Source organism: Platichthys flesus, chromosome 3 (genome assembly GCF_949316205.1).
Source record: "Platichthys flesus chromosome 3, fPlaFle2.1, whole genome shotgun sequence".
Lineage (NCBI taxonomy): Eukaryota > Metazoa > Chordata > Actinopteri > Pleuronectiformes > Pleuronectidae > Platichthys > Platichthys flesus.
This window is the reverse complement of record NC_084947.1, coordinates 12,716,890-12,740,971: the sequence shown is the minus strand read 5'-3', so window position 1 is coordinate 12,740,971 and position 24,082 is coordinate 12,716,890. Positions and strand designations below refer to the sequence as shown.

The 24,082-nt window shown below is 41.4% G+C and overlaps 1 protein-coding gene across 1 annotated transcript; it reads left to right on the top strand.

Moving 5' to 3' along the window:
- The first annotated feature begins 225 nt into the window (after positions 1–225).
- LOC133933753 (dynein axonemal heavy chain 10-like) lies at positions 226–23,821 on the top strand. Its single transcript, XM_062380968.1, has 73 exons — positions 226–396; positions 713–943; positions 1,123–1,313; positions 1,475–1,673; positions 1,782–1,976; positions 2,114–2,284; positions 2,617–2,793; positions 2,877–3,035; positions 3,142–3,320; positions 3,583–3,734; positions 3,844–4,008; positions 4,093–4,300; positions 4,428–4,584; positions 4,686–5,165; positions 5,262–5,420; positions 5,504–5,620; positions 5,714–5,816; positions 5,903–6,081; positions 6,172–6,383; positions 6,476–6,632; positions 6,746–6,979; positions 7,059–7,181; positions 7,274–7,507; positions 7,617–7,840; positions 8,057–8,326; positions 8,403–8,586; positions 8,716–8,850; positions 9,231–9,383; positions 9,511–9,699; positions 9,876–10,022; positions 10,242–10,433; positions 10,564–10,682; positions 10,779–10,937; positions 11,059–11,194; positions 11,281–11,403; positions 11,488–11,619; positions 11,745–11,961; positions 12,304–12,423; positions 12,523–12,668; positions 12,746–12,898; positions 13,003–13,263; positions 13,361–13,533; positions 13,624–13,717; positions 13,846–14,013; positions 14,358–14,546; positions 14,897–15,068; positions 15,153–15,356; positions 15,440–15,520; positions 15,616–15,813; positions 15,912–16,073; positions 16,190–16,364; positions 16,605–16,786; positions 16,888–17,024; positions 17,116–17,333; positions 17,501–17,722; positions 17,878–18,025; positions 18,183–18,462; positions 18,555–18,784; positions 19,098–19,371; positions 19,463–19,567; positions 19,667–19,821; positions 19,910–20,064; positions 20,272–20,455; positions 20,590–20,790; positions 21,228–21,437; positions 21,550–21,645; positions 21,742–21,913; positions 22,007–22,138; positions 22,310–22,521; positions 22,614–22,781; positions 22,952–23,132; positions 23,207–23,352; positions 23,458–23,821. Exons 1-73 carry the CDS (start codon positions 226–228, stop codon positions 23,602–23,604), a joined length of 12,984 nt encoding a protein of 4,327 aa, XP_062236952.1. The 3' UTR covers positions 23,605–23,821.
- Positions 23,822–24,082: the final 261 nt, after the last annotated feature.

Genomic DNA, 24,082 nt, shown 5'->3' with positions numbered 1-24,082 from the left:
ACATTTTCAATGTATCAAAGGCTCCTTTGAGGACAGCAACTTCATGATCAAAGGCTCCTTATCATTTAGGAGAGCTGGAGTCCAAGACACAGCCACAACTCCAGATTGATCCTGTGGAACATTGTCTAGGAAGCCTTTGATAAATTACCGACTAAAATATATGCAACCTGCTCAGTTTTAAAACTTTTTCATACCACTGGATAATATTTCCATCTAAAGATCACCATGTTAGTCACAGATGAGGTCACACTGGACATTCCGGATCTTGACCTACAGCCAGAGGTGGATGTGCTTCTTTCTAATCCAGAGATGGTGGAGAAGTTGGAGCAGTGTGTAATGAACTGGCACACTCAGATTACCATTGTAATTGAGGAGCAGCAGGACAAAAAGCCACAGGTTTGAAACTCCTCTTGTATTCTGATTTTCAACTCAGGCGGGTTTGGTGGTATCGAAGTTAAGAAACCGGAGGTCAAAACCAGAATTTACACGTGTAATTGCTGCTGAAATGTTTAATTTAATACCTACAGGATTAAATCCCTGTCAGCTCAAAATGAAATTATTAGGTCAAGGAAAACATACATGGGGGTGATATCCATATACCAATGTGAAATCTGTTTTTTTATGCCTCTATGAATTTGATTCTGTGTATTTGTCTTTATCTTTTATCTTGAACTTGAGCCTGAAAAATTAATGTCTGTCCTTTTTCCTCCAGGCACCAGGCCCTATGGCTGAGATAACTTTTTGGCAGGAGCGTGCCTCCATCCTGAGTGCTCTGTTCAAGCAGCTCAAACAGCCGATGGTGGCGAAAATCCTGGAGGTGATAACCAAAGCAGATGCAGGCATCGTTCAGACCCTGGAAGGAACAGTTGCTGAACTTAATAAATACCGTGTTGAGTCAGATGATAATTTACGTTTCCTCAGCACGCTGGAAAGACACTTCATGGTGAGCTGCACATTTTAGAAATGTAGTATCACATTTTTTTTCAAATCTAATAACATTAATGGTATTTACATTAAACACCTAAAATGCCTACAATGTTTTGAAATAAAAAAATATTGATGACAAAAATCTTCTATCCTCACCCTAACTTTTATATCTTATTTTACCATTGTCTTTCATAGAATCTGGCCTTTGGAGCGAATTTTGCTGTGATCCTAGAGACAATCCCTCATCTGATGGACAGCCTGAAAATTGTGTGGATAATCTCTTCTCACTATAACACAAATGAACGTATGGTTCCTCTGATGGAGCGTATTGCCTGGCAGCTGTGTGAACTTGTGTCTCAAGTAATTGATGTCAACACATTGTTCAGGTATGTACGGATACAACTAAATTTACATGGAATCTTAGATACATTTTTCAATACAATATTTCCTAATTTCAATATCATTGAGGTTTCAGGGGGAAACCTTTACTAAAATAGTTTGTTTAGAACTTGGAGTACAACTCAACATTGTGCTGTGCCCTGGACAGAGATAAGAGGGAAGTGGCCAAATCCAAGGTGTGTGATGCTAAACAGGTTCTGGACCGATGGAAGTCGACCTACTTTGAGGTGCGCGCTGAAATTGAAGAATCTGGAAGAGATCCGAGATGGGAGTTTGACCGCAAGAGACTGTTTGAGAGAACTGACTACATGGCTTCCATCTGCCTGGATCTGAACAATGTTTTGCAGGTGAGTGATCATAAACTTTAAATACTTACCCCTCACTCAGTAACTGAATGGCTGAATGTGTAAAAAGCGCCTCAGTTTTGATGGTTCTCCTTGATTTGTATGGTGCAGGTTTTGGAGGAGTTCTATAACATCTTTGGTCCAGAGTTGAAAAGTGTGACTGGTGACTACAAACGCATCGATGAAGTGCTGTGCACAGTGGATGGTCTAGTTTTTCCCATTGAGGGGGTCAATTTTAATCCTTTCAACATGTGTAAGAAGAACAGCTGGAAAACCATCATGAAAGACTTCGACACTACATCTCATGTGAGTTTAGCATCTAGTATGCAGAAGCCATGAAAATGTTCTGTATCAAGAGTGTAATTAAATACAGCAGGATCAATGCGCTTGTCTTATTCCGTTAACTATCAAGCTGATTTATTTGTTTGCATATGTCTGCGTAGGCTATTGAGGGAGAGACCATCAACTTCATTGATCAGTCTTTTAAGACACTTCGCTCTTCAGCTGCCGGCTTTGACATGCTCCTGAAATTCAAGCACATCCGCTCCAGAGAGGTCATCAGTAAACATTTGATGAGAAAGTTCAATGACATACTGGCTCAGTATTGCAAAGAGGTATTCTGCCATGAAATTGCGATTGAATAACTTGCATGTGATAATATGTGATAATATCAGATCATTAGAAATGAGGAGCAGTTAGTCCATGCAGCTGTTGTGCAAAGTGACTAAATCCACGAAGGATTCAAACCTTAATAACTTGCAGCATTACACCTCATTGCTACAAACAAAATTTAGTTATTAACTATGACATGTATCTTATATAAGTGTAACAGATCCAGGTTCAGTTTATTAATGAAAATAAAACCTGGAAGTTTCAGTGCAACTAAAAATAAACTATTGGTATAGTTTTGAAGAGATTAATCAATGTCTTTTTGTCTTTGTTGTAGGTGGACAACATACATGAAATCTTTAAGGCAAACAAGGATAAACCACCGCTAAATATGGATGAGCCTCCTGTGGCAGGAGCCATCAGCTGGGTCCGATCTCTTTTGTACCGCATCAAACACACCATCCTTACCTTCCTGGAGCATCCAGAGACGCTGGAGAGTACACAGAGCAAAGTTGTGAGTTACTTGACTGTTGCAAGGTGACAAACGCCAAAATGTTTTTGAAACCCTTTGATTGACTTTTGCTGCATTCTGCTCAGGCCAAGAAAAAGTATGTGCAAATGGCAATGCAGTTCAGGGACTATGAGCTGAAGAAGTATGAGCACTGGCTGGCAGAGACAGAACACAAATTGCCATTGCTAATGAAAAAAGCTCTGTTGGTCATGATTACCTCTCCAAACCAAATCCCAGCAGAATTGGTATTTATCTCTTGCTTTTTTATTAAGTTGTGACCCGTGCTGTGTATTGTGAAAAATATATATACACTAATGTCTCACACTCCTCATTTCTAATTCGAATTCTCAGGCTGTCTCTAAGGATGTCCCCCCAAAGGAAGGAAAATTTCGGAGGGATGTGCAATACCATGTGAACTTTTCTCCAGAGATCAGGGAAATCATTTCCGAGACAAAACACATGGAGTTAATGGGCTTTTCTTTACCAAATCTAGCTCAAAATGTCACTCTACAGTGGCACACATTCTTCAGGTAACTTGAGTGGCACTCAGTGTAGTGCAAACCTTACAGTCCCCTTAAATATACCAACACAATAGCTACTACTCACGGATAATAGTCCTCCTTTTTTTCATCTGGAGAAATTCAAAAAATCTCTCAAAAAGTGTGTGTGAGTCCTCCAGGAGTCAATGGGTGTAATCCTGGTAAAAAATAAAAAAAACTCTCTGTAACTGAGAGCATAGTTTATTTCCAAACAACAAACACAGTCAATTGCCTTTTCCATCCTTGTACCTAGGTATGTTAATGATCTGAAAAAAATTGTCAACTGCTACCACTCTGTGATGGACAGCCTGAGTGAGGCACAGTTCACCATGTTGGCTCAAGAGACCAGTGAGGTCAAACAAGTGATGGATTTTGGGTGCAAAAGACTCAAGTGGAGTTCCTTGGGTACGTTGCATACACACATAGAAATGTTTAATCCCTTTAACGCTTATTTATGCACATTTGTGGTCAGATGAAATGAATACTTCAGATAATATGTGTCAATTGCTTTTAGGTGTTCCTGAATTCATCAAACAAGCTCTCCAGGCTGTCACTAAGTTTGAGTCTGTTGTCAATCAGATTCAGAACAATGAGAGAGACATTGATTCCAAGCTGCAGTCTATGGCGATGACCAACCTGCTTAAATGTTCAGTCCCGGATAAATCTAACAATTTGCCAGGTAAAAGAACATGAAATATTATCTTTTGATTGAAATCATTCAAACTTATTTTGATTGACATAATGCATGTGTTTTTTTTCCAAGGCATCAAGGAGTTCTGTGAACATATTGAGCAAGAGCGGGCAAAAACTGTGCATTTGCTGAGTAGGAAGTATGCTGATATTGGACCCCTCATCACTAAAACAGAACACTTGATCATGCAAAGCAGCAGTGGCAAAGCCAAAAGTATGGCAGATTATTACAAGCACTGGGAAAGCAAAGTGTTCGACTCCCTTGTAAAGATGGTGATGAGGTAAATACAAATAGTCAATGTTTTTGAAGTCATCTATTTAGTGAGCAGTTTTTATCAACGCTCTTTTGAATTGCATACATTATCTCTCATCCTCTGTAACATCCCTCTTGATAACCTTCACATTCAGGAGCATTCAGGCCTTCAACACTTCACTGATGGGAAGTACCACCCTGTTCCAAATTGATGCCATCCTGTCTGCCCCAAAGATTGTGTTGCAGCCCCAAAGCAAAATAATCCACTCGATGATCATGCAAAGCATCAGAGACTGTGTAGAGAGCACCAAGGTGTGATTATCATGATTCTTTAGTGTTTCACATTTTTTTAAAAATTGATTGTTTTGCTTTAATACTGCTAGACTTAATTCGGGCAAAATTTTGTGTTTCAGCAATTTGTGCGTTGGATGCATGGGACCTGCATTGAGTGTCCTCCGCAACGTGTGGAACGTGAAGATGAACTGGTGACATTTAACTTCTACAGCGATGTGTGTCAGGATCCACAGATAAATGAAAGTGCCATGACAGTCTCCCAGAATGTCCAGCAGCTGCTCCTCTCTATGTATCAGTACCTGAGCCACTGGAAACGCTATCTGCCTCTTTGGGAAAAGAAGAAATTCATGGTCAATGAGACATTTGCAGCAAGAAAACCCTCCTTTGTCATGTATGATGACAAGCTTCAGTTCCTTTCTCATATCAGTCAGGAGGTTATGTTGGAACCACTATTTAAGACTGACCACGTCATCCATCTAAACCTGGAGCCTCTGGTTCATACTGTGCAGAAGACTGTTGAGTCCAGGATCAGTTCACTTGGGAGCCAGCTCAACAATACTGCCAAAGAGGATCTCTTCAACTTGAGAGATGAACTCTTGGTACTGAATCACCCTTCACAGTTTATGCATGTGTTTTTAATGTAAATAGTCTTTGATTTTGATGTCAGCAATCTTTATTGTTGTTTTCTACGAAAGCAACTCTCTGCGAAGCTGAAACAAAGTCCTGAAACCTTTGAAGACCTGAAGTCTGTCCTTGCTACAATCTCAGGCATCAGGGACATGTCTCTGGAGGTCGAGCTGAGATTCAGGGATATCAAGGAAAGATACAGAACACTGGCAATGTACAAAGTGGAGGTACTGTATGTTAAATTATTATCCCATGAAAACACAAGTTGTTTCCCTTGCTGAACGTCTCATACGCTAAATTCTGTGCATAGGTTGAAGACGATGAACATGAGCTGGAGGTCGGTATTGACCAGATGTGGAGTGACCTTTTTAAAGAAGCCAGACAAGTGGATCGAAATTTGACAGATGTCAAGAAATCATTTACTCAGGTAAGAAACATTCTACTTGAACAGAAAATTTAAATTAATAGATATTAATTAATAGATTTACATGTATGGTTTTCTTCCTTTTTTTGTCCACAGACTACAAAGGAGAAGATGGAAGAGTTTACACAGGACTTGTCGATCTTTGCTGAGAGCTTCAATATGCATGGTCCTCAAGCTGTCGGAGTTGATTTGGACAAAGGTACTTAAAGTGTTTGTTTGTGTGATTCCCCAGATTTAACTGAAGTTCAGGGTTTTAACCCTAACTCTCTCCTTTTGTCCTTGCAGGATTGAGCGTTATGGTAGTATATGAGGCAGAGCTTGACAAGGTATTGGGAGGACGCCAGGAGCTAACTAATGCTGAGAAGCTGTTGGACCTACCAATCACTGTATACCCAGAGGTTATCACCATGCAGAAGGATATGAAAGGCTTGAGACAAATATATGATGTTTATAAAGCTCAGAAGGTGGGATGTGTTGGCTTTTAGAAATTCAATTTACATATTGGGTCACAATTCTGGTCAAATGTGTAAAATGTTTGCCCTGAAATCTTCTAGGATGCAAAGACACAGTGGTCTCAGACCTTGTGGGTGGATTTAAACATCCAGCTGCTCCAGGATGGCATTGAGGGTTTCATCAAAAACCTGATGCAGCTGCCCAAAGATGTGAGGGCGTTATCTGTGGCCTCTTTCCTTGAAGGACACATGAAGGAGTTCAGAGAGTCACTGCCTCTTCTGCTGGATTTGAAGAATGAGGCCATCAGAGACAGGTCCGTCTTCAGAAAACAAACTGCCATTGAAATATTGATGATATATTTTGAATAGGATATAAACCAATGTGTTTTTATGTTTTGGGCCTCAGACACTGGAAGGAACTGATGGAAAGGACCGGCACTAATTTTGAGATGAACCCTGGCACTTTCACTTTGGAGAACATGTTTGCTATGGAGTTGCATAAACATGTTAATGTTATAGGGGACATTGTCACCTCTGCTGTGAAAGAGCTCAGTATTGAGAAGGTAATCATTTGTCTTGGTGAATGACTTCTAGCAGGAGTCAGGGATCAGTTGCTATCAGTTCATCAGTAAAATCATTAAGATGTATTCTCAATCTGTTGTGTGTGTGCTTCCAGGGAGTGAAGGAGGTGGTGGAGACCTGGGAAAGCATGAAGTTCAGTGTTCTGCCCTATTTCAAAGGGACTGAGGAACGTGGGTCTATTCTGGGTGCAGTGGACGAGATCCTGCTGAGCTTGGAAAACGATGCCATGAACTTACAGAGCATGGCAGGCAGCCGATTTGTTGGACACTTCCTTGGCACCATACAACAATGGGAAAAAAACCTGTCCCTCATTTGTGAGACCATAGAGGTCAGGGAGAGCGACCACATCTTTCTTCACTTTTTAGCTAATACATAAAATCCTGACTCAAACAATATTTCTTGCACAGGTATTGTTGTTGGTACAACGAAAATGGATGTACCTGGAGAGCATATTCATTGGAGGAGATATCCGCTCGCAGTTACCAGAAGAAGCCAAGAAATTTGACAACATTGACAAAAAGTTTAAAGAAGTGAGTGTTGTCAGAATATAAGCCTGCTGAAAGCAGAGTAGTATGTTACTAACCATCTCAAAATAATATAATTTTCTTCATTTCTTGTCTAGATAATGAGTGACACAGTGAAGAGGCCAAACATTAAACGGTGCTGCCTGGTTCCCAACCGGCTAACAGACCTGCAGGCCCTGAGTGAAGGTCTGGAGAGGTGCCAGAAGAGTCTCAGTGACTACCTGGACTCCAAGCGGAACGTGTTTCCTCGCTTCTTCTTCATCTCTGATGATGAACTGCTCAGCATTCTGGGGAGTAGCGACCATGACTGTGTCCAGGAGCACATTATCAAGGTATTATCCTCAAGACACTAAACCTATTCCTTCAAAGTAGGGAGTATAATAATGCTTTCCATGTGGGTAAAAGGCCTTCCTCAATTTGTTCTTTTCTTTGGTCCACAAGATGTATGACAACATAGTATCCCTGAGGTTTGAAGTGGACAGCCACGGTGAGACAGTGGTTGGAGCCCTGGTGTCTGCTGAGGGGGAGGTGATGGAGCTGAGGAAACCTGTCCCAGTGGAGGGCAGAGTGGAAGAATGGATGACAGGCGTACTACTGGAGATGAGGAGGACCAATAGACTGATTACAAAAGAAGCAATCTTCTACTACTGTATAGACACGAGCAGGTGTGTATAGGAGACTGTGGCTCAGGAGGGTGGGTGAGATTTGGTTATCCCCTAATCAGAGGGTTTCAGGTTTGATCTCTGCCTCCTTCAGTTTGCATGTCCAGGTGTTCTTGTGTTCATGTGTATGAGTTAAAGTTCTATTTAAATTGTTGTGCTGTGATAATTTTTTTGTGTGCGAATGAGCTTCAGTGTATCTGTCATTCCCGTGTTTCTCAGGGTGGATTGGATGCTTCTGTACCAGGGCATGGTGGTGCTGGCTGTCAATCAAGTGTGGTGGACCTGGGAGGTAGAGGACGTCTTTAAAAATGTCAAGAAAGGAGAGAAACGTGCACTGAAGAACTATGCAAAGAAAATGCACCAGCAGATTGACGAGCTAGTAGCACGTATCACACAACCTATGAATAAAAATGACAGACGGAAGTTCAACTCTGTGCTCATCATCAACGTACATGCAAGAGACATTGTGGACAGCTTTGTTCTTAACAGGTAAACCTTTCCCACTTTTTTATTTATTGTATATGACAATATAAATAATGTATTAATAAAAAACATTTCTCTACAGTATAATGGATGCAAGAGAGTTTGAGTGGGAAAGCCAGCTAAGATTCTACTGGGTGCAGGAACAAGACGACCTGTTTGTACGTCAGTGCAGCGCTTCTTTCTCCTACGGGTACGAATACATGGGACTGAATGGGCGATTGGTTATAACCCCGCTGACAGACAGGATCTACCTCACCCTCACCCAGGTCTGAGAACTTCTGCATGTTTGTACCAACAAAACAAATAATATATAATGAACAAACAGACATATGTAAATTGTTCTGTCAGCTGGTGTTTGACGCCATGATGTGTGTGTGTGTGTGTTTGTGATGTAGGCTCTCTCCATGTACCTGGGTGGAGCTCCTGCTGGACCAGCTGGTACAGGGAAGACAGAGTCCACCAAAGATCTGGCCAAGGCTCTAGGTCTGCTCTGTGTGGTTACAAACTGTGGTGAGGGCATGGACTACATGGTAAGAAGCCACCACTTATCTAATGATATCTAATAAATACAGTTAACCTGTTCTGTGACAAAGGGCAACAAATAGTTTACATTCTAATTTTCCTTTAAGACATAGCTTTATACCAAAAGATGAGCCAATATCTTAAATTATAAAACATACTCTCCTATTTATGTCTCATGTAAAAATGCAACCACACTCCCTGATTAAGAGTGGGTATCTATAATGAGCAGACATGTGATCTTATGCACTTCTCAGTGAGGTCTGGAAAACTAGGTCTTAATAATGTAGTGCTTAATAAAAACAAATTACACAAAGAAAAACCCACACATACTGTATATTATAGTTTGTGACCCTTTTATTTTTCCCTTCATCTCTGTCTTTCCATTCAGGCTGTGGGTAAGATATTGTCTGGCCTTGCCCAGTGTGGAGCCTGGGGCTGCTTCGATGAGTTCAATCGTATCGATGCCTCTGTGTTGTCAGTCATCTCCTCCCAAATCCAGACCATTCGCAATGCTCTCATTCTGCACCTTAAAAGATTTCAGGTAAGGCTATTGTAGCTACACAGAGCCAGGAATGCATTATTCCATTTTTCCTACAAGTTTAATCATATAAGAGATTAGAGGGATTTATTTCACCACTTTCTTCTCACATTCTTCCTCTGCACATCAGTTTGAAGGGCAGGAGATCAGCCTGGATGGTCGCATGGGGATTTTCATCACCATGAACCCAGGCTATGCAGGACGCACAGAGCTGCCAGAATCAGTGAAAGCCCTCTTCAGACCTGTGGTGGTCATTGTGCCTGACTTGCAGCTGATCTGTGAGATAATGCTCTTCTCTGAGGGCTTCCTAATGGCCAAGGTGATGGACACACACAAAAATGTGATTTATGTGATGCTCTCATCCTGAGCAATTTACACAGTATACCTCCATGTATAAGTGATGTCTATATAATGTACAACATTTTTCATTTACTGTAAACATAGATGAATCTGAAACTCTAAACTGTTTACCTACACTTGTACATTTCAATTCAGGTGCTGGCAAAGAAGATGACAGTTCTGTATAAGTTAGCTCGTGAACAGCTTTCCAAGCAGTCTCATTATGATTTTGGTCTTCGAGCTCTGAAGTCTGTCCTAGTGATGGCAGGGGAGCTGAAGAGAGACTCGCCAGAGATCTATGAGGTAGAGACCAAAGTCAATTTTTATTTAATTTTCATAGACTGAAAAGAAATTTTCTACTTTGGATTTAAATTCATTGTGAAAAAAGAGAATTATTTGTAATTCTACAGGTGTAGAATGATATTTGATTGATGTTGGGAGAATTCTGAGCATTTGTTTAGATTACCGACTGCAATATTTTCTATGATATTTTATGACGAAGATTCCATGTCCACTCTGCAGGATGTGGTGTTGATGCGTGCTCTCCGGGACATGAACCTTCCAAAGTTTGTGTTTGAGGACGTGCCTCTTTTTCTTGGGCTGATCTCAGACCTGTTCCCTCAGCTGGATTGCCCTCGTGTTTGCTATCCCAGCTTGAACGACGCTGTGGAACACATTCTGCATGAAAGCAAATACGTCATAATATCTAATCAGGTGTCTGATCTAAGTTTTATATTTAGTTATTTTAGATACACAAGTTAGACTTCTACATATCAGTAATAAATATTTAGTTCTAGCCTATGAGTTATTAAATGTCGTTATGCCCTGTTCTTTATGGTTTCAGGTGGATAAAGTGGTGCAGATCTATGAGACAATGATGACCAGACACACTACTATGATTGTGGGACCTACAGGGGGAGGGAAATCAGTTGTCATCAGCACATTATGTCAAGCTCAGACCAAGTCAGTGTCAATTTACATCACCTACCTTTGTGCCACCTTCCTGATATTTCATGTGGAAAATATCATTTTTTAACCTTTATTATATCTCATCGTTAGACTGGGATTACAAACAAAGATGTATCCACTGAACCCTAAAGCCATGAGTGTCATTGAACTTTACGGTATTCTGGATCCTGAAACTCGAGACTGGACAGATGGGATCTTATCCAACATCTTTCGTGACATCAACAAACCCACTAACAAAGAAGAGCGAAGGTAAAAAAACAGCTGATTAAGAACTGACTTATTCATGATCTGATATAGTTTTTTCATACATAAATTGAGGGAAGAGATAATTCCTGCGACATAACAAACTGACATAAGCTTTGACTCACAGGTACATCCTGTTTGACGGTGATGTGGATGCTCTGTGGGTTGAGAATATGAACTCAGTGATGGATGACAACAAGCTCCTCACGCTGGCCAATGGAGAACGGATCCGTTTACAGAATCACTGCGCTCTGCTCTTCGAGGTTTGTCTAAAATTCAAGACTGCTGTCAGCACAGTTCCTCTCCCAAATGTCAATGTTTAAATTATAAGAAAACTCTACCATTACAGGTGGGAGATTTGCAATTCGCTTCCCCTGCTACTGTTTCCCGCTGTGGAATGGTTTATGTTGACCCTAAAAACCTGCGATACACACCTTACTGGCAGAGATGGCTGAACAACAGACCGGAAAAGGTTTGGTAACAAATTAGCACTACATAATAGTTTTTCTTGTTTGTAATTTGATAAAATCTCACACTGTCCTTTTTTCTTTTCTAGGAACAAGAAGTTCTAAACAAACTGTTTGAGAAATATGTGCATGGCTGCATTGAAATGATTGTGGATGGGATTGTTGATGGGAAACAAGGCGAGAAACTGAAGACTGTCGTCCCACAGACAGATCTAAACATGGTGGGTTAATCTCCTTCTATCTCACTCCAGTACCTGTGTTGTAATTAAAGAATTGAATGAAGATCAGTTTATTCACATCTTCAGACTACTTACATTGACTGTGCCTGTTTTGGTGGTATGTCCAGGTGACTCAGCTGTGCTTGACACTGGATGCACTGCTTGAGAGTGAAGGCAGCAGAGGTGAAGTCCTGGAGTGTTACTTCCTGGAAGCTCTGTACTGCTCACTTGGGGCCACATTGCTGGAGAGTGGCAGGATCAAGTTTGATGAGTTAATCAGGACAATTTCCTGCTTAACTGTCGTACACGACGAGAAAACCCTGGCAGGACCTGGTGAGATCCCAGGTAAGAAGAAAGGATTTTTGTGTAGATGATTATGAAGTTAGCAGGCATCATCAAGATTATGAATTTAAATATACCCTTTTAGGAATCGTTTGATTGTGGGTTACATGTCTTATTTTATACGAGAGAACAGGGTTAAGAGTTGAGTACCTATAATATGAGATTATACAAATATCCTTGCATGTCATAAACGTCACTTTTGAAATTCAATTTAAATGATTTATTTATGGTTTTAGTTTCAATCAATTAATATCACGGTGAAAGTTTAGCTTTTTGACAGATTTATTCTATGTGTGGGTTATATTGTGTCCTATTATTAATGAGAACATTTCTCCATCCATACAGGATACCTGCAGACGTTGTATGATTTCCATTTTGATGGCACAGAGGAGAAGTGGGTTCCCTGGAGTTCCCTGGTCATCAAATACATTCACAACCCTGAAATGAAATTTTCTGATATACTAGGTAAAGATAAATTCTGAGGACAAATCAAGCTTCCAGCACACATGAATATTGATTTAAATTCCTCCACTTTGATTTCCTCCCTCTCCACCTTTGTTTTAGTGCCAACTGTCGACACCACAAGGGCCAGCTGGATCCTGGAACAGATGGTGAAAATAAAAAGGCCAGTGCTTCTGGTTGGCGAGTCTGGCACTTCTAAGACTGCAACCATTCATAACTTCCTCAAGAACCTCAATTCAGACAAAAAGGTACTTTTGCTGTCCAAACTTTTCATCCAATGTCATCATATTTGAGGTTAAACTGTTGTCTTCCTGTCTGTTTCTAGATTACTCTGATCATCAACTTCTCATCCAGAACGACTTCAATGGACGTGCAGAGGAACCTAGAGGCCAGCGTGGAGAAAAGGACCAAAGAGATCTACGGGCCTCCTGTGGGAAAGAGACTGCTGATCTTTATGGATGACATGAATATGCCAAAGGTTCCTGCTTTAAGCATTCAACAAAGTCTTTTATCTCTTCTGCGTTGCAGAATGACAGCACTCATATGATCAACATTACTCTAATATTCTATATGCTCATCCAGGTGGATAATTATAACACACAGCAGCCAATCGCACTTCTGAAGCTGTTATTGGATCGAGGAGGCATGTATGACCGAGGGAATCAGCTAAACTACAAACTCCTGAAAGACCTTGGCTTTGTTGCTTCCATGGGAAAAGCAGGGGGTGGGAGGAACGAGGTGGATCCTCGCTTCATCTCACTCTTCAGTGTCTTCAGCATCCCCTTCCCTGCAGTGGAGTCACTCAACCTTATATATGCTTCTATTCTCAAAGGCCACACCAGAGTAAGTCTCTCTTTCCCACATGGATCAATACAAAATCTGAATCTCAATCGTGAAAACATAATCACTCAAATTTAATAAACTTGATTTAATATTTTAGCTGTTTGAGGAGGCCATACAGAAGGTGTGTGACAAAGTCACGTTCTGCACACTGGAACTTTACAACAGCATCATCAAAGATCTGCCTCCCACTCCGTCAAAGTTCCACTACATCTTCAACCTGAGGGACCTGTCACGGGTCTACAATGGACTAACGCTTACCAAACCAGACAGGTCTGATCAAGAACATTCACTCACTTAACACTAAATAGATTATCACTCTGCAGTAAAAGGGCTGTGTTTCAAAATATCTGTGCTTTACAGGTTTTTGACTGTCACTCAGTTTGTGCGAGTTTGGAGGAACGAGTGCCTGAGAATCTTTCATGACAGACTCATTGATGAGACTGACAAAGCCTTGGTAATAATCGATAATATATCATAACACTTAGTCTAACACGTGTAATTGTTCCTCCTGGTTTAATTTCTCTTGTATAAAAATAGTGTAGTGTTTCATTTAATGTATCAAATGTGTGTTTTTGCTATCAGGTACAAGGCCACATAAAGAAGCTGGTTGAGGAGCATTTTAAGTCCGATTTTGAAGCCGTCATCAAGGACCCAATTTTTTTTGGAGACTACAAGACAGCCCTCAGTGAGACTGAACCGAGAGTCTATGAGGACATTCATGACTATGATGCTTCGAAAGCCCTGTTTCAGGTATTGCCAACTTGTAATAGCATACTGCAAAAGTACATTATGACAGTTATTTGTCATTAACTCCCACATTTACCCTGAGAGCAGACATATTCACACAAACAGGGTATTATTTTCACTACTTTCTGCGTGTGTACAAAATAACTCAACAACACATGAATGGAGCTGATCGATCAAAGGTCAAGGACATAAGAAATATGGTTGCAAAAACATTTTCTCAAAGTTAACTCCACAAGTAATATTGGGTCTCTGTAAGCAAAGATTGGCTCCAGCCCTTTGAGGGATGAATATTATAATTGATGGATGGATGATTTACTGAAAAAACACTGTTTTTTCTCTGTCTGCAGGAAATTTTAGAGGAATATAATGAGAACAAGTCGAGAATGAATCTAGTTCTGTTTGATGATGCTCTGGAACATCTTACCCGGGTGCACCGCATCATCCGTGTCGATTTAGGCCATGCTCTTCTTGTCGGCGTAGGGGGCTCTGGCAAGCAGTCCCTGACCAAGCTTGCTGCTTTTACTGCTGGATGTGAGGTAAAAAAAAATCTTTGATGGGTGTGGTAAAGGCTGAATGATTCCTAATGATGGAGAATTACACAGCAAAAAAACATATTTATCAACACCTACCCACTAAATGTTTGACACCACGCCATAAGAGAAATGTAGACTGCCTTAACAATGTCATATCATAGTTCAGAATATTGATCTTAGTACTGTGATAGCTTCAGTGAAGCTTGACAAAGTGTGGAAACAACAGTCATTTATTTCATGCCATTTAAAAGAGAAACTCAATGGGAAGATTTGGGTTTGAAGGGTTAACCAGCATTAAACTGTATCTGTAAAGTAATCTGAAGCATTCCATATTCGAAATTTTCTTTCCCCAGGTATTTGAGATAATATTAAGCAGAGGATACAGTGAGTCAAACCTCCGTGAAGACCTAAAAACACTGTACTTGAAGCTCGGCATTGAGAATAAGAAGATAGTGTTCCTCTTTACTGATTCCCATGTTGCTGAGGAGGGCTTCTTGGAACTCATCAACAACATGCTGACTTCAGGTTGGTTTCGCTCTTATGTTCTGGCTCACAGTACATTAGTCTTTCCTAAAAGTTTCAGCTGTAGTACATTCTCTGTCCTAACAGGCATCGTTCCTGCATTGTTTCCTGATGATGAGAAGGATTCAATTGTCAACCAGCTTCGCGACGAGGCTCTTAAGATGGGAGTAGGTCCTTCAAAAGAAAGTTTGTGGCAGTTCTTTGTCAACAAGAGTGCCAACAACCTGCACATTGTTTTAGGCATGTCCCCAGTGGGAGACACCTTGAGGACACGCTGCAGGAACTTCCCAGGTGAAATATTTTGTCAGTAATCTCTTAATTGTAATATAATTTCTGATTTTATTTCGCCAACTTTATTTACCTTTCTATCTCAGGACTGATGAACAACACTGTGATAGACTGGTTCCTGCCATGGCCTCCACAGGCATTACTTGCAGTTGCTCAGTCTTTCCTTGGTGTGTAATAATACTCACATCTTTTAAAAAATGCATTTGTGCGGATATATTTATTTTCAGTCTTTTAAGACACTTTCTTTTTTTTCTTTCTCCAGGTGAGAGTCCCATGATTCCTCAGGTGCACTCTGCAGACGTGATAGATCATGTATGCATGGTCCATTCTTCTGTGGGGGACTACAGCAAGCTGTTCCTGCAGAAACTCAGGCGGAGTAACTACGTTACTCCAAAGAACTACCTGGACTTCATTAACACCTACTCTAAACTCTTGGAGGAAAACGACCAGTTTATCCTGGGTGAGAGGATGGAATACGTCAAACGATTTGTTCCTTATGTGCATGTTTGTGATCATTGAGACACTTTTATCTTGTTAACTTTTTCTCTCCATTTTTAGCTCAGTGCAAGCACTTAGAGGGAGGTCTGGATAAACTAAAAGAGGCCAGTGAGCAGCTAGCTGAGCTGAATGTGAAGCTAGCAGTCCAGAAGGTGGTCCTTGCTGAGAAGTCAATAGCTTGTGAAACCCTGCTGAATGAGATTGTCACTAACACCACTGTAGGTCAGTGACTGACTACATCTCTTATCTCATGGTTTGAACAGAACAACAGTGCATTGTAAAATAACAAAAGTAGAAACAGCTGGTACAAACCACTTATCAATAACTTCTCCTTTTAGCTGAGGAGAAAAAGAAGTTGGCAGAAGACAAAGCCGAAGAGATTGAAGAGCAAAACAAAGTGATCGCTGTTGAGAAGAAAGAAGCTGAAAGTTCCCTTGCTGAAGCTCTGCCAGCATTAGCGGCGGCCCGCAACGCTCTTAAGGACCTCGAAAAATCTGATGTCACAGAGATCAGGTAAACTCTCCTCCTTGGTTTCATTCTATAGAGGAAAAAGCTACCAATAATCATTAATGAATAGATGGACAGTGGTCTTTGTAACTCATACTAAAACTTTGTAAAGAAGATAGATGATAACCCAAAACATGCTGTATAGGGAGTTGATTATAATTCTAGGATCTTTAATTGCAGACAAAAATCGTCCACCGTCTATTTATATCTCTTTTTGTCTACCCTTCTCACTGGTTCCTCTTGCAGATCTTTTGCCAAGCCTCCCAAACAGGTGCAGATGGTTTGTGAGTGCATTTTGGTTCTGCGTGGCCACAAGGAGATCAGTTGGCAGGCAGCTAAAGGGATGATGTCAGAGGCTAACTTCCTGCGTTCACTGATGGAGATGGACTGTGATTCCATAAGTAACGGTCAGCTTAGGACTGTCAAAGGTAAGTCAGTTTCACGATCAATTGAAAATTACCGTAAAAACTGCAAATAATAACAAATACTAGTGACTTTTTGCACCATCTTTGCCAATTTGTTTAACCAGGCTTCCTGAAGAACCTTCATACAACCTTTGAGGAGATGCAGGCTATCAGTAGAGCTGGCTCAGGAATGCTCAAGTTTGTTGAGGCCACCATGGGTTTCTGTGAGGTCGCCAAGGAGATAAAACCTAAGAGAGAGAAGGTATAGCAAAGTTTGAAAGGGGTATTCCATCATGCTCCATAAGGAGGAACTCCGTAATCTCTAAACAGTGGTTCTTCCATTACATTTCTAGGTGGCACTTCTAGAGAAGAACTTCTTTCAGAGTAAGAAGGTGCTCGAAATAATTCAGAGTGAGCTCAGCAATATCCAGAGAGAGTTGCAGGCTCTGGGAGATAAGTATCAAGCTGCTATTGAGGAGAAACAGCTGCTTCAGGAGGAGGCTGAAGTCATGGAGAGGAGGCTGATATCAGCTGACAAACTCATCACCGGCCTGAGCTCTGAGAATGAACGGTGAGACTGTAAAAGATGCAACAAAGGAAGTTACACTTGCCTCTATGAGACTAACTTAGTCTGCTAAGAGTTGCTTATCTGGTTCTTTCAAATGTCTCTCTCACTATATCTTTGTTTCTTTACCTATCTCTCTTTACAACCCACTCTTCTCTACTATCCCCACTCAGGTGGACGCAAGATTTAGAGGAGTTGAAGCAGAGGCGCGTGCGTCTCCTTGGCGATTGTCTGATCTCTGCTGCTTTCCTGAGCTATGAAGGCGCTTTCAGCTGGGACTTCAGGAATGAGATGGTTTACCAAGTATGGGTTAAGGATGTGGAAGAGAGAGGCATCCCCTTGAGTCAGCCTTTCAAAGTGGAAAGTCTTCTTACTGATGAAGTAGAAATCAGCAGGTGAGAATTAGATCGTTTGCTCATTATAGGTTTTGCAACTTGAAACTTAAATTGTTTTGTGGTGTATTTGTCTTTATTGAACTATTCTTGATTCAAATTACGGGTGCTGTGGGTTAAGTGTGTATGTTTCATATAAACCCTGTATGATACTACAGATGGGGATCTGAGGGCTTGCCTCCAGATGAGCTGTCAGTGCAGAACGGGATACTCACAACCAGAGGGAGCCGATTTCCCCTGTGTATTGATCCTCAACAGCAAGCCCTCTCCTGGATCAAGAAGAAAGAAGAAAAGAACAAACTCAAAGTACAAAAGATTTAATGCAAAAACAAGTTTTGTCTTATTACTACTAGCAAGTCCAAGAGTGACTTTAGACAAGTTTCCTAAGCTGACAGCCCACGAGTCAGCAGTTTGGAAAGAATCCCAGCATTTGGTCCTGACACTGTGATCCTATTTTTCCCAGATCTCATCTTTCAATGATCCAGACTTCCTGAAGCAGCTAGAGATGGCCGTCAAATATGGTTTCCCATTCCTTTTCCAAGATGTGGACGAGTACATTGACCCTGTGATCGACAATGTCCTGGAGAAGAATGTCAAAGGAGCAGAGGGCAGACAGGTCATCATGCTTGGTGACAAGGAAGTGGACTATGATCCCAACTTTAAACTTTATCTCAACACCAAACTGGCAAACCCCAAATATAACCCATCAGTGTTTGGAAAAGCTATGGTCATTAACTATACTGGTAAGATCCTTTGGAATAGTAACCATAGTTTTTGTCTTTAAGATGTAAACAGCAGGTCTAAGTGTCCCTGGATCTGTCTGTGTTTCATGTAGTGACCCTGAAGGGTCTGGAGGACCAGCTGCTGAGTGTAATCATGGGCTTTGAGAAAAAGGAGCTGGAGGAGCAGCGTGAGAGTTTGATCCAGGAAACAAGCAACAATAAGAAGCTGCTGAAAAACCTTGGGGACTCCCTGCTCAGAGAGCTGTCCCTGTGTACAGGCAACATACTGGATAACACTGAGCTGGTTTGCACACTGGAGAAAACAAAGTCAAAAGCCAGTGAGGTCAGTTTGGCCAGTTATCTGTCGTTATTTGTCATTTACTTAAATATTTACCCTAAGATCCGGCATATTCACACAACAGGGTATTATTTTCCCTCCTTTCTGTGTATGTACATAGTAACTCAACAACACATGGATGGAGATGATTGATCAAAGGTCAAGGACATAAGAAATATGGTTGCATTGGGTCTCTGTAAGCAGAGATTGGCTCGGCCAGCAAACAATGGAATGAACAACAGCAAATTCACTGAGTCCATTAAATTAACTGAGTTCATTCATCTTATTTAATTTCTTTATCTGATGTTGTGATTTTCAGGTATTTGAGAAACTCCAGTTGGCTGTGAAGACATCTGTGGACGTTGATAAACTCAGAGACGGCTACCGACCAGCAGCCAAGCGTGGTGCTATCCTGTTCTTTGTGCTGACAGAAATGGCTCTGGTGAACACCATGTACCAGTACTCTCTGGCCTCCTACCTGGAACTGTTTGACTTTTCACTGCGCAAATCTCTGCCAGACTCTGTTCTGCCCCGAAGACTGAAGAACATCATAAATACTCTGACATACAGTGTTTATAACTATGGCTGCACAGGTAAAGTAATTGGAAATGATACAAAATTACAGAAACAATTGATAAAGCACACGGTTTGTCATTATTTTATAACCTGACCGCACATCCTTAGGTCTGTTTGAGAGACACAAGCTGCTATTTTCCTTCAACATGACCATCAAGATCGAGCAGGCAGAAGGAAGAGCACTTCAGGATGAGCTTGAGTTCTTCATCAAGGGTGAGATATCCAGAGAAGTTGAGCTCAGAGACACAAACATGTGTATGCACCCAATGTTCAAAGACAATGTTTTAACGTTTTTCCGTCACCTGTGTAAAGGTAATCTATCCCTGGAAAAGAGTAGCTGCAAAAAGTCCTGTGACTGGCTCCAAGACCAGGGCTGGGAAGACATCGTGAAACTCGCAGAGCTCTTTCCTGAACAGTTTGGTTCTCTGCCTGATGACGTGGAGAAAAAATCTGCTGACTGGAAGTCTGTAAGTGAACATAGTGACACAGGTCTCACTGCGGGTGTTTGGATTAATTGGTTACTTGTTTAAAACTCATTATTTTTCCCCACCTCAGTGGTATGACTTGGATGGACCAGAACAGGCTCCGTTCCCCATGAAATATCAGGAGAGCCTGTCAGCTTTTCAGAAGCTGCTGTTGCTGCGCTGCTTCCGTGTGGACAGAGTCTACAGAGCTGTGACCGACTACGTCACTGTCACTATGGGCAAGAAGTGAGTCTGTTTCTCTCTGTCTCTGTATAAACGCACACACTGTATATATGTGTCTGTATACGTATATACATTGTATGTTTATACACCACAATTACATCACTGTGGTTGCGGCTGACCATGAACAATTATTTTATAAAGTTAACAGAACATATGATATAAGAAAGACTTATCAAGAGTTTCCACATGTTATCTTGTTTTTCTGCTCAGGTATGTCCAGCCGCCTGTGATCAACTTTGATGCAATCTATGAACAGAGTACCCCTTCCTCCCCCATTATCTTCACCTTGAGTCCTGGCTCTGACCCAGCCGGTGACCTGATGAAACTAGCTGACAGGTCAGGCTTTGGAGGCAGCAAGTTCAAGTTCCTTGCTATGGGCCAAGGCCAAGAGAAGGTACTGAATCACTGTTTTACATATCACTGCTATGAAACTGTGGCCAAATTAAATATGTATATGGAGCAGTCCCAATAAGAAAGTGTAGAAAGCAAAGATGTTAAGGGTTATCATCTTCTGTTCCTCTAACAAAGGTTGCACTGCAGTTGCTGGAGAATGCAGCCTCCCGTGGTCAGTGGTTGATGCTACAGAATTGCCACCTGCTGGTGAAATGGCTGAAGGATCTAGAGAAGTCCCTAGAGAGGATCACCAAGCCCAATCCCAACTTCCGCTTGTGGATCACCACCAACCCCATTCAGGATTTCCCCATTGGCATACTGCAAAAGTCACTTAAGGTCAAACTAAAGTGTCCCTTTACCTTCAGTAGTGTTTTCTTCAGAGTGTTTGTAGACAGTGGAGTTAACTTCTGAGGATCTAGTAGTTGGCCCCAGGATTTTCACATATAGGTGCTGAATTTAAATAGTTTTACTCTATGTAATGGGAAAGACACTGGTTTTCTATACAGCAGGGTGATACTCTCCTTTAACAGGTTTTATTTGAACAAATAGACACGTAAATAAGATTTAAAAAAAGGAAACATCAATAGGAACACATTAGTGTACAATATGTCAATATAGATATTTCTTGTGTAAAGAGTTTAAAAGCTGTAGATCACATCATTTGTTCAAACTGCTGTTTTCATGGTATACTTAATCAAGAAAATACTATAACTATAGAGACAGATTTCAAAGATGAATCACTGTGTTTACATGGAATTTCATGATGCATGTAGGTGGTGACAGAGCCTCCCAATGGACTCAAGCTCAACTTGAGATCCACGTACTCCAAAATCTCCAATGAGACCTTGACCCAATGCCCACACCCTGCCTTCCGTAGCTTGTTGTATGTGCTGGCCTTCTTCCATGCTGTGGTGCAAGAGAGACGCAAGTACGGCAAGATTGGCTGGAACGTCTCCTACGAATTCAACGATTCTGATTTCTTTGTAAGTGCCACAGATTCATTTACAGTGTGTTGGAGAGAATGGATTTGTTTAGATTCTTTTTTGTTTCTGCTTATTGATATCATTCTAATAACATTGTAACTTTGCTCAACAGGTGTGTGTGGAGATCATGAATACCTACCTGACCAAGTCTCACAACCAGGGAGACAGCAACATTCCCTGGGGAAGTCTTAAATACCTCATTGGGGAGGTTAGTCTAAATTACTTTTGTTTTAATAGATTATATCTGTGTTGTCCTGCTAGCCGATGCTGTATAAATTCAGTATGTGTGTGTAATCTTTTATAGGTCATGTATGGTGGACGAGCCATAGATAGCTTTGACCGCAGGATCCTGAGCGTGTACATGGATGAGTACCTTGGAGATTTCCTCTTCTACACCTTCCGCCGCTTCCACTTCTTTGAAAACAAGGATGTGGATTACAAGATCCCTCCAAACGGGCCCAAGACAATATATGTTGGTCAGTTGTTATTTTCACTTTATTTCATTCCCTTACTTTAAGGTGAAGTGAATATTGTGCCACCACTCACAGATTTACACTGTTGTGTTACAGATGAGATTGAGACGCTGACATTGGCAAATACGCCAGAGGTGTTGGGCCTTCATTCTAATGCAGAGATAGGATACTACACACAAGCAGCTAAAGACATGTGGACCCACCTAATATACCTGCAGCCTCAGACAGGTATTGTATGATTCGGCATCTGTCATCTCTCTCGTCTTTTTCCCAACTCAAACATCCAGCTCTGAGTCCCCTTGTCATAACATCAATTATTTTCCAGAAGAAGTTGTTCCATACTGTTAAAGGCTGTTTGCTGTCTCTCTTACTGTCTTTTCTCACTCTTGTATGCCTCAGGTGAGTCTGGTGGAGGCATCAGTCGGGATCAATACATCAGCCAGGTGGCCCAGGACATTCAGAGTAGGCTTCCACAGTTATACGACATGGACGTGATTCGTAAAAAGATTGGCACGGACATTTCCCCGACGTCAGTGGTGCTGCTTCAGGAACTAGAGCGCTTCAACAAACTGGTGTTCAGCATGCAGCGCTCCCTGGCTGAGCTGCAGAGGGTGAGACAAGATGTGTAGAACACAAACAGACAGGTGTTGAGTCATTGTGCTTCCCACAGGTTAGTATTTGATCTAATTCGCTTGTCCCACAGGCTTTGGCTGGCGAGGTGGGTATGAGCAGTGAGTTGGATGAAGTCGCTCAGTCCCTTTTTAATGGACACATTCCTGCCATGTGGAAGAAGTTGGCACCTGATACACTCAAGTCACTTGGCAACTGGATGAGCCACTTCAGGAGGCGTTATGAACAGTACAGCCACTGGGTGAGGATCCGACACTTCCATTACAGATAATCACTTTTATGTAGCTTTCTGTTTTATTGTGGAACTCGAATGGCACTCAGTTGAGCACCTTACTCCAACATGGCCCAACAGTCCCCTTAAGAGAATAATTATTTAAGTCAAATTGTGTCTGTGTTCTTTGTGTCCATCAGGTGGATGAGGGAGAGCCCAAGGTAATGTGGCTATCAGGACTTCATATCCCAGAGTCCTACCTGACTGCCATGGTCCAAGCTTCATGCAGGACAAATGGATGGCCTCTGGATCTTTCCACCCTGTACACACAAGTGACTCAGTACCGCAGCGAGGAAGAAGTCAGTGACAGACCAGGACAAGGTAAGGAAATTACTTTTATCCTTTTGCAGCGTGATTAGAATTGAGGTTAAGACTGATCCTCTTTTTCCCTGCAGGCTGTTTTGTGTCCGGCCTGTATCTGGAGGGAGCAGATTGGGACATGGAGAGGGGCTGCCTGCTGAGGAGTAAACCAAAGGTTCTGGTTACTGAACTGCCCATTCTCAAAGTCATACCAATAGAGGCACGCCAACTCAGGTTACAGGTGTGGACCACAGGAACTTCTTGCCTCCATTCTAAACTTAAGGTCACTATTTTTATCATTTTTCCGAATGTTGTGATTATTTTTTTCTATGTTTCTTTACCACAGGATACGCTACGAACACCAGTGTACACTACGTCCTTGCGGAGGAATGCGATGGGTGTGGGGTTGGTGTTTGAGGCCGACCTGTTCACCACCATTGACATCTCCCGATGGGTGCTCCAGGGTGTCTGTTTATATCTTAATGCAGACTAAAGACAGGACTCAGTCTCACTGAGCTTCCAACAGTTGATGTGTTGTTCGAACAAATAAGTTACGATTTAATATTGTACAAGTTTTTTTTAATTAATTCATACAGTTATTTAAAAACTAAATATTTCAACTTATGGCTTTCTTCAAATCTTTCATTATCTCCTCACTAGATGGCAGCATGCAACAGTGCTTAGCTTCCCACTCTGGACAGTAGCTAGGGATTTCTGTTCGGCGTTAATGGGTTAAGTGCCAGTTTTCTACAATGGGTCAGGGTTTTACAGGTCTAAACATCTTCTACTATTTTGTTAAGAATAAATGTTTTCAACTCTGTTCAATCACATTTGATTTTTCTCATTCTTAAAGGAAATCTTTCATAATTCTGTCCATTGTTTGAAAGGACGGCTGAGGCTGAACATTTCAGCTGAGGTTGTACATAATATAAACTGCTGCTTACAGTGGAAATACAACCCGAGAAAAGGTT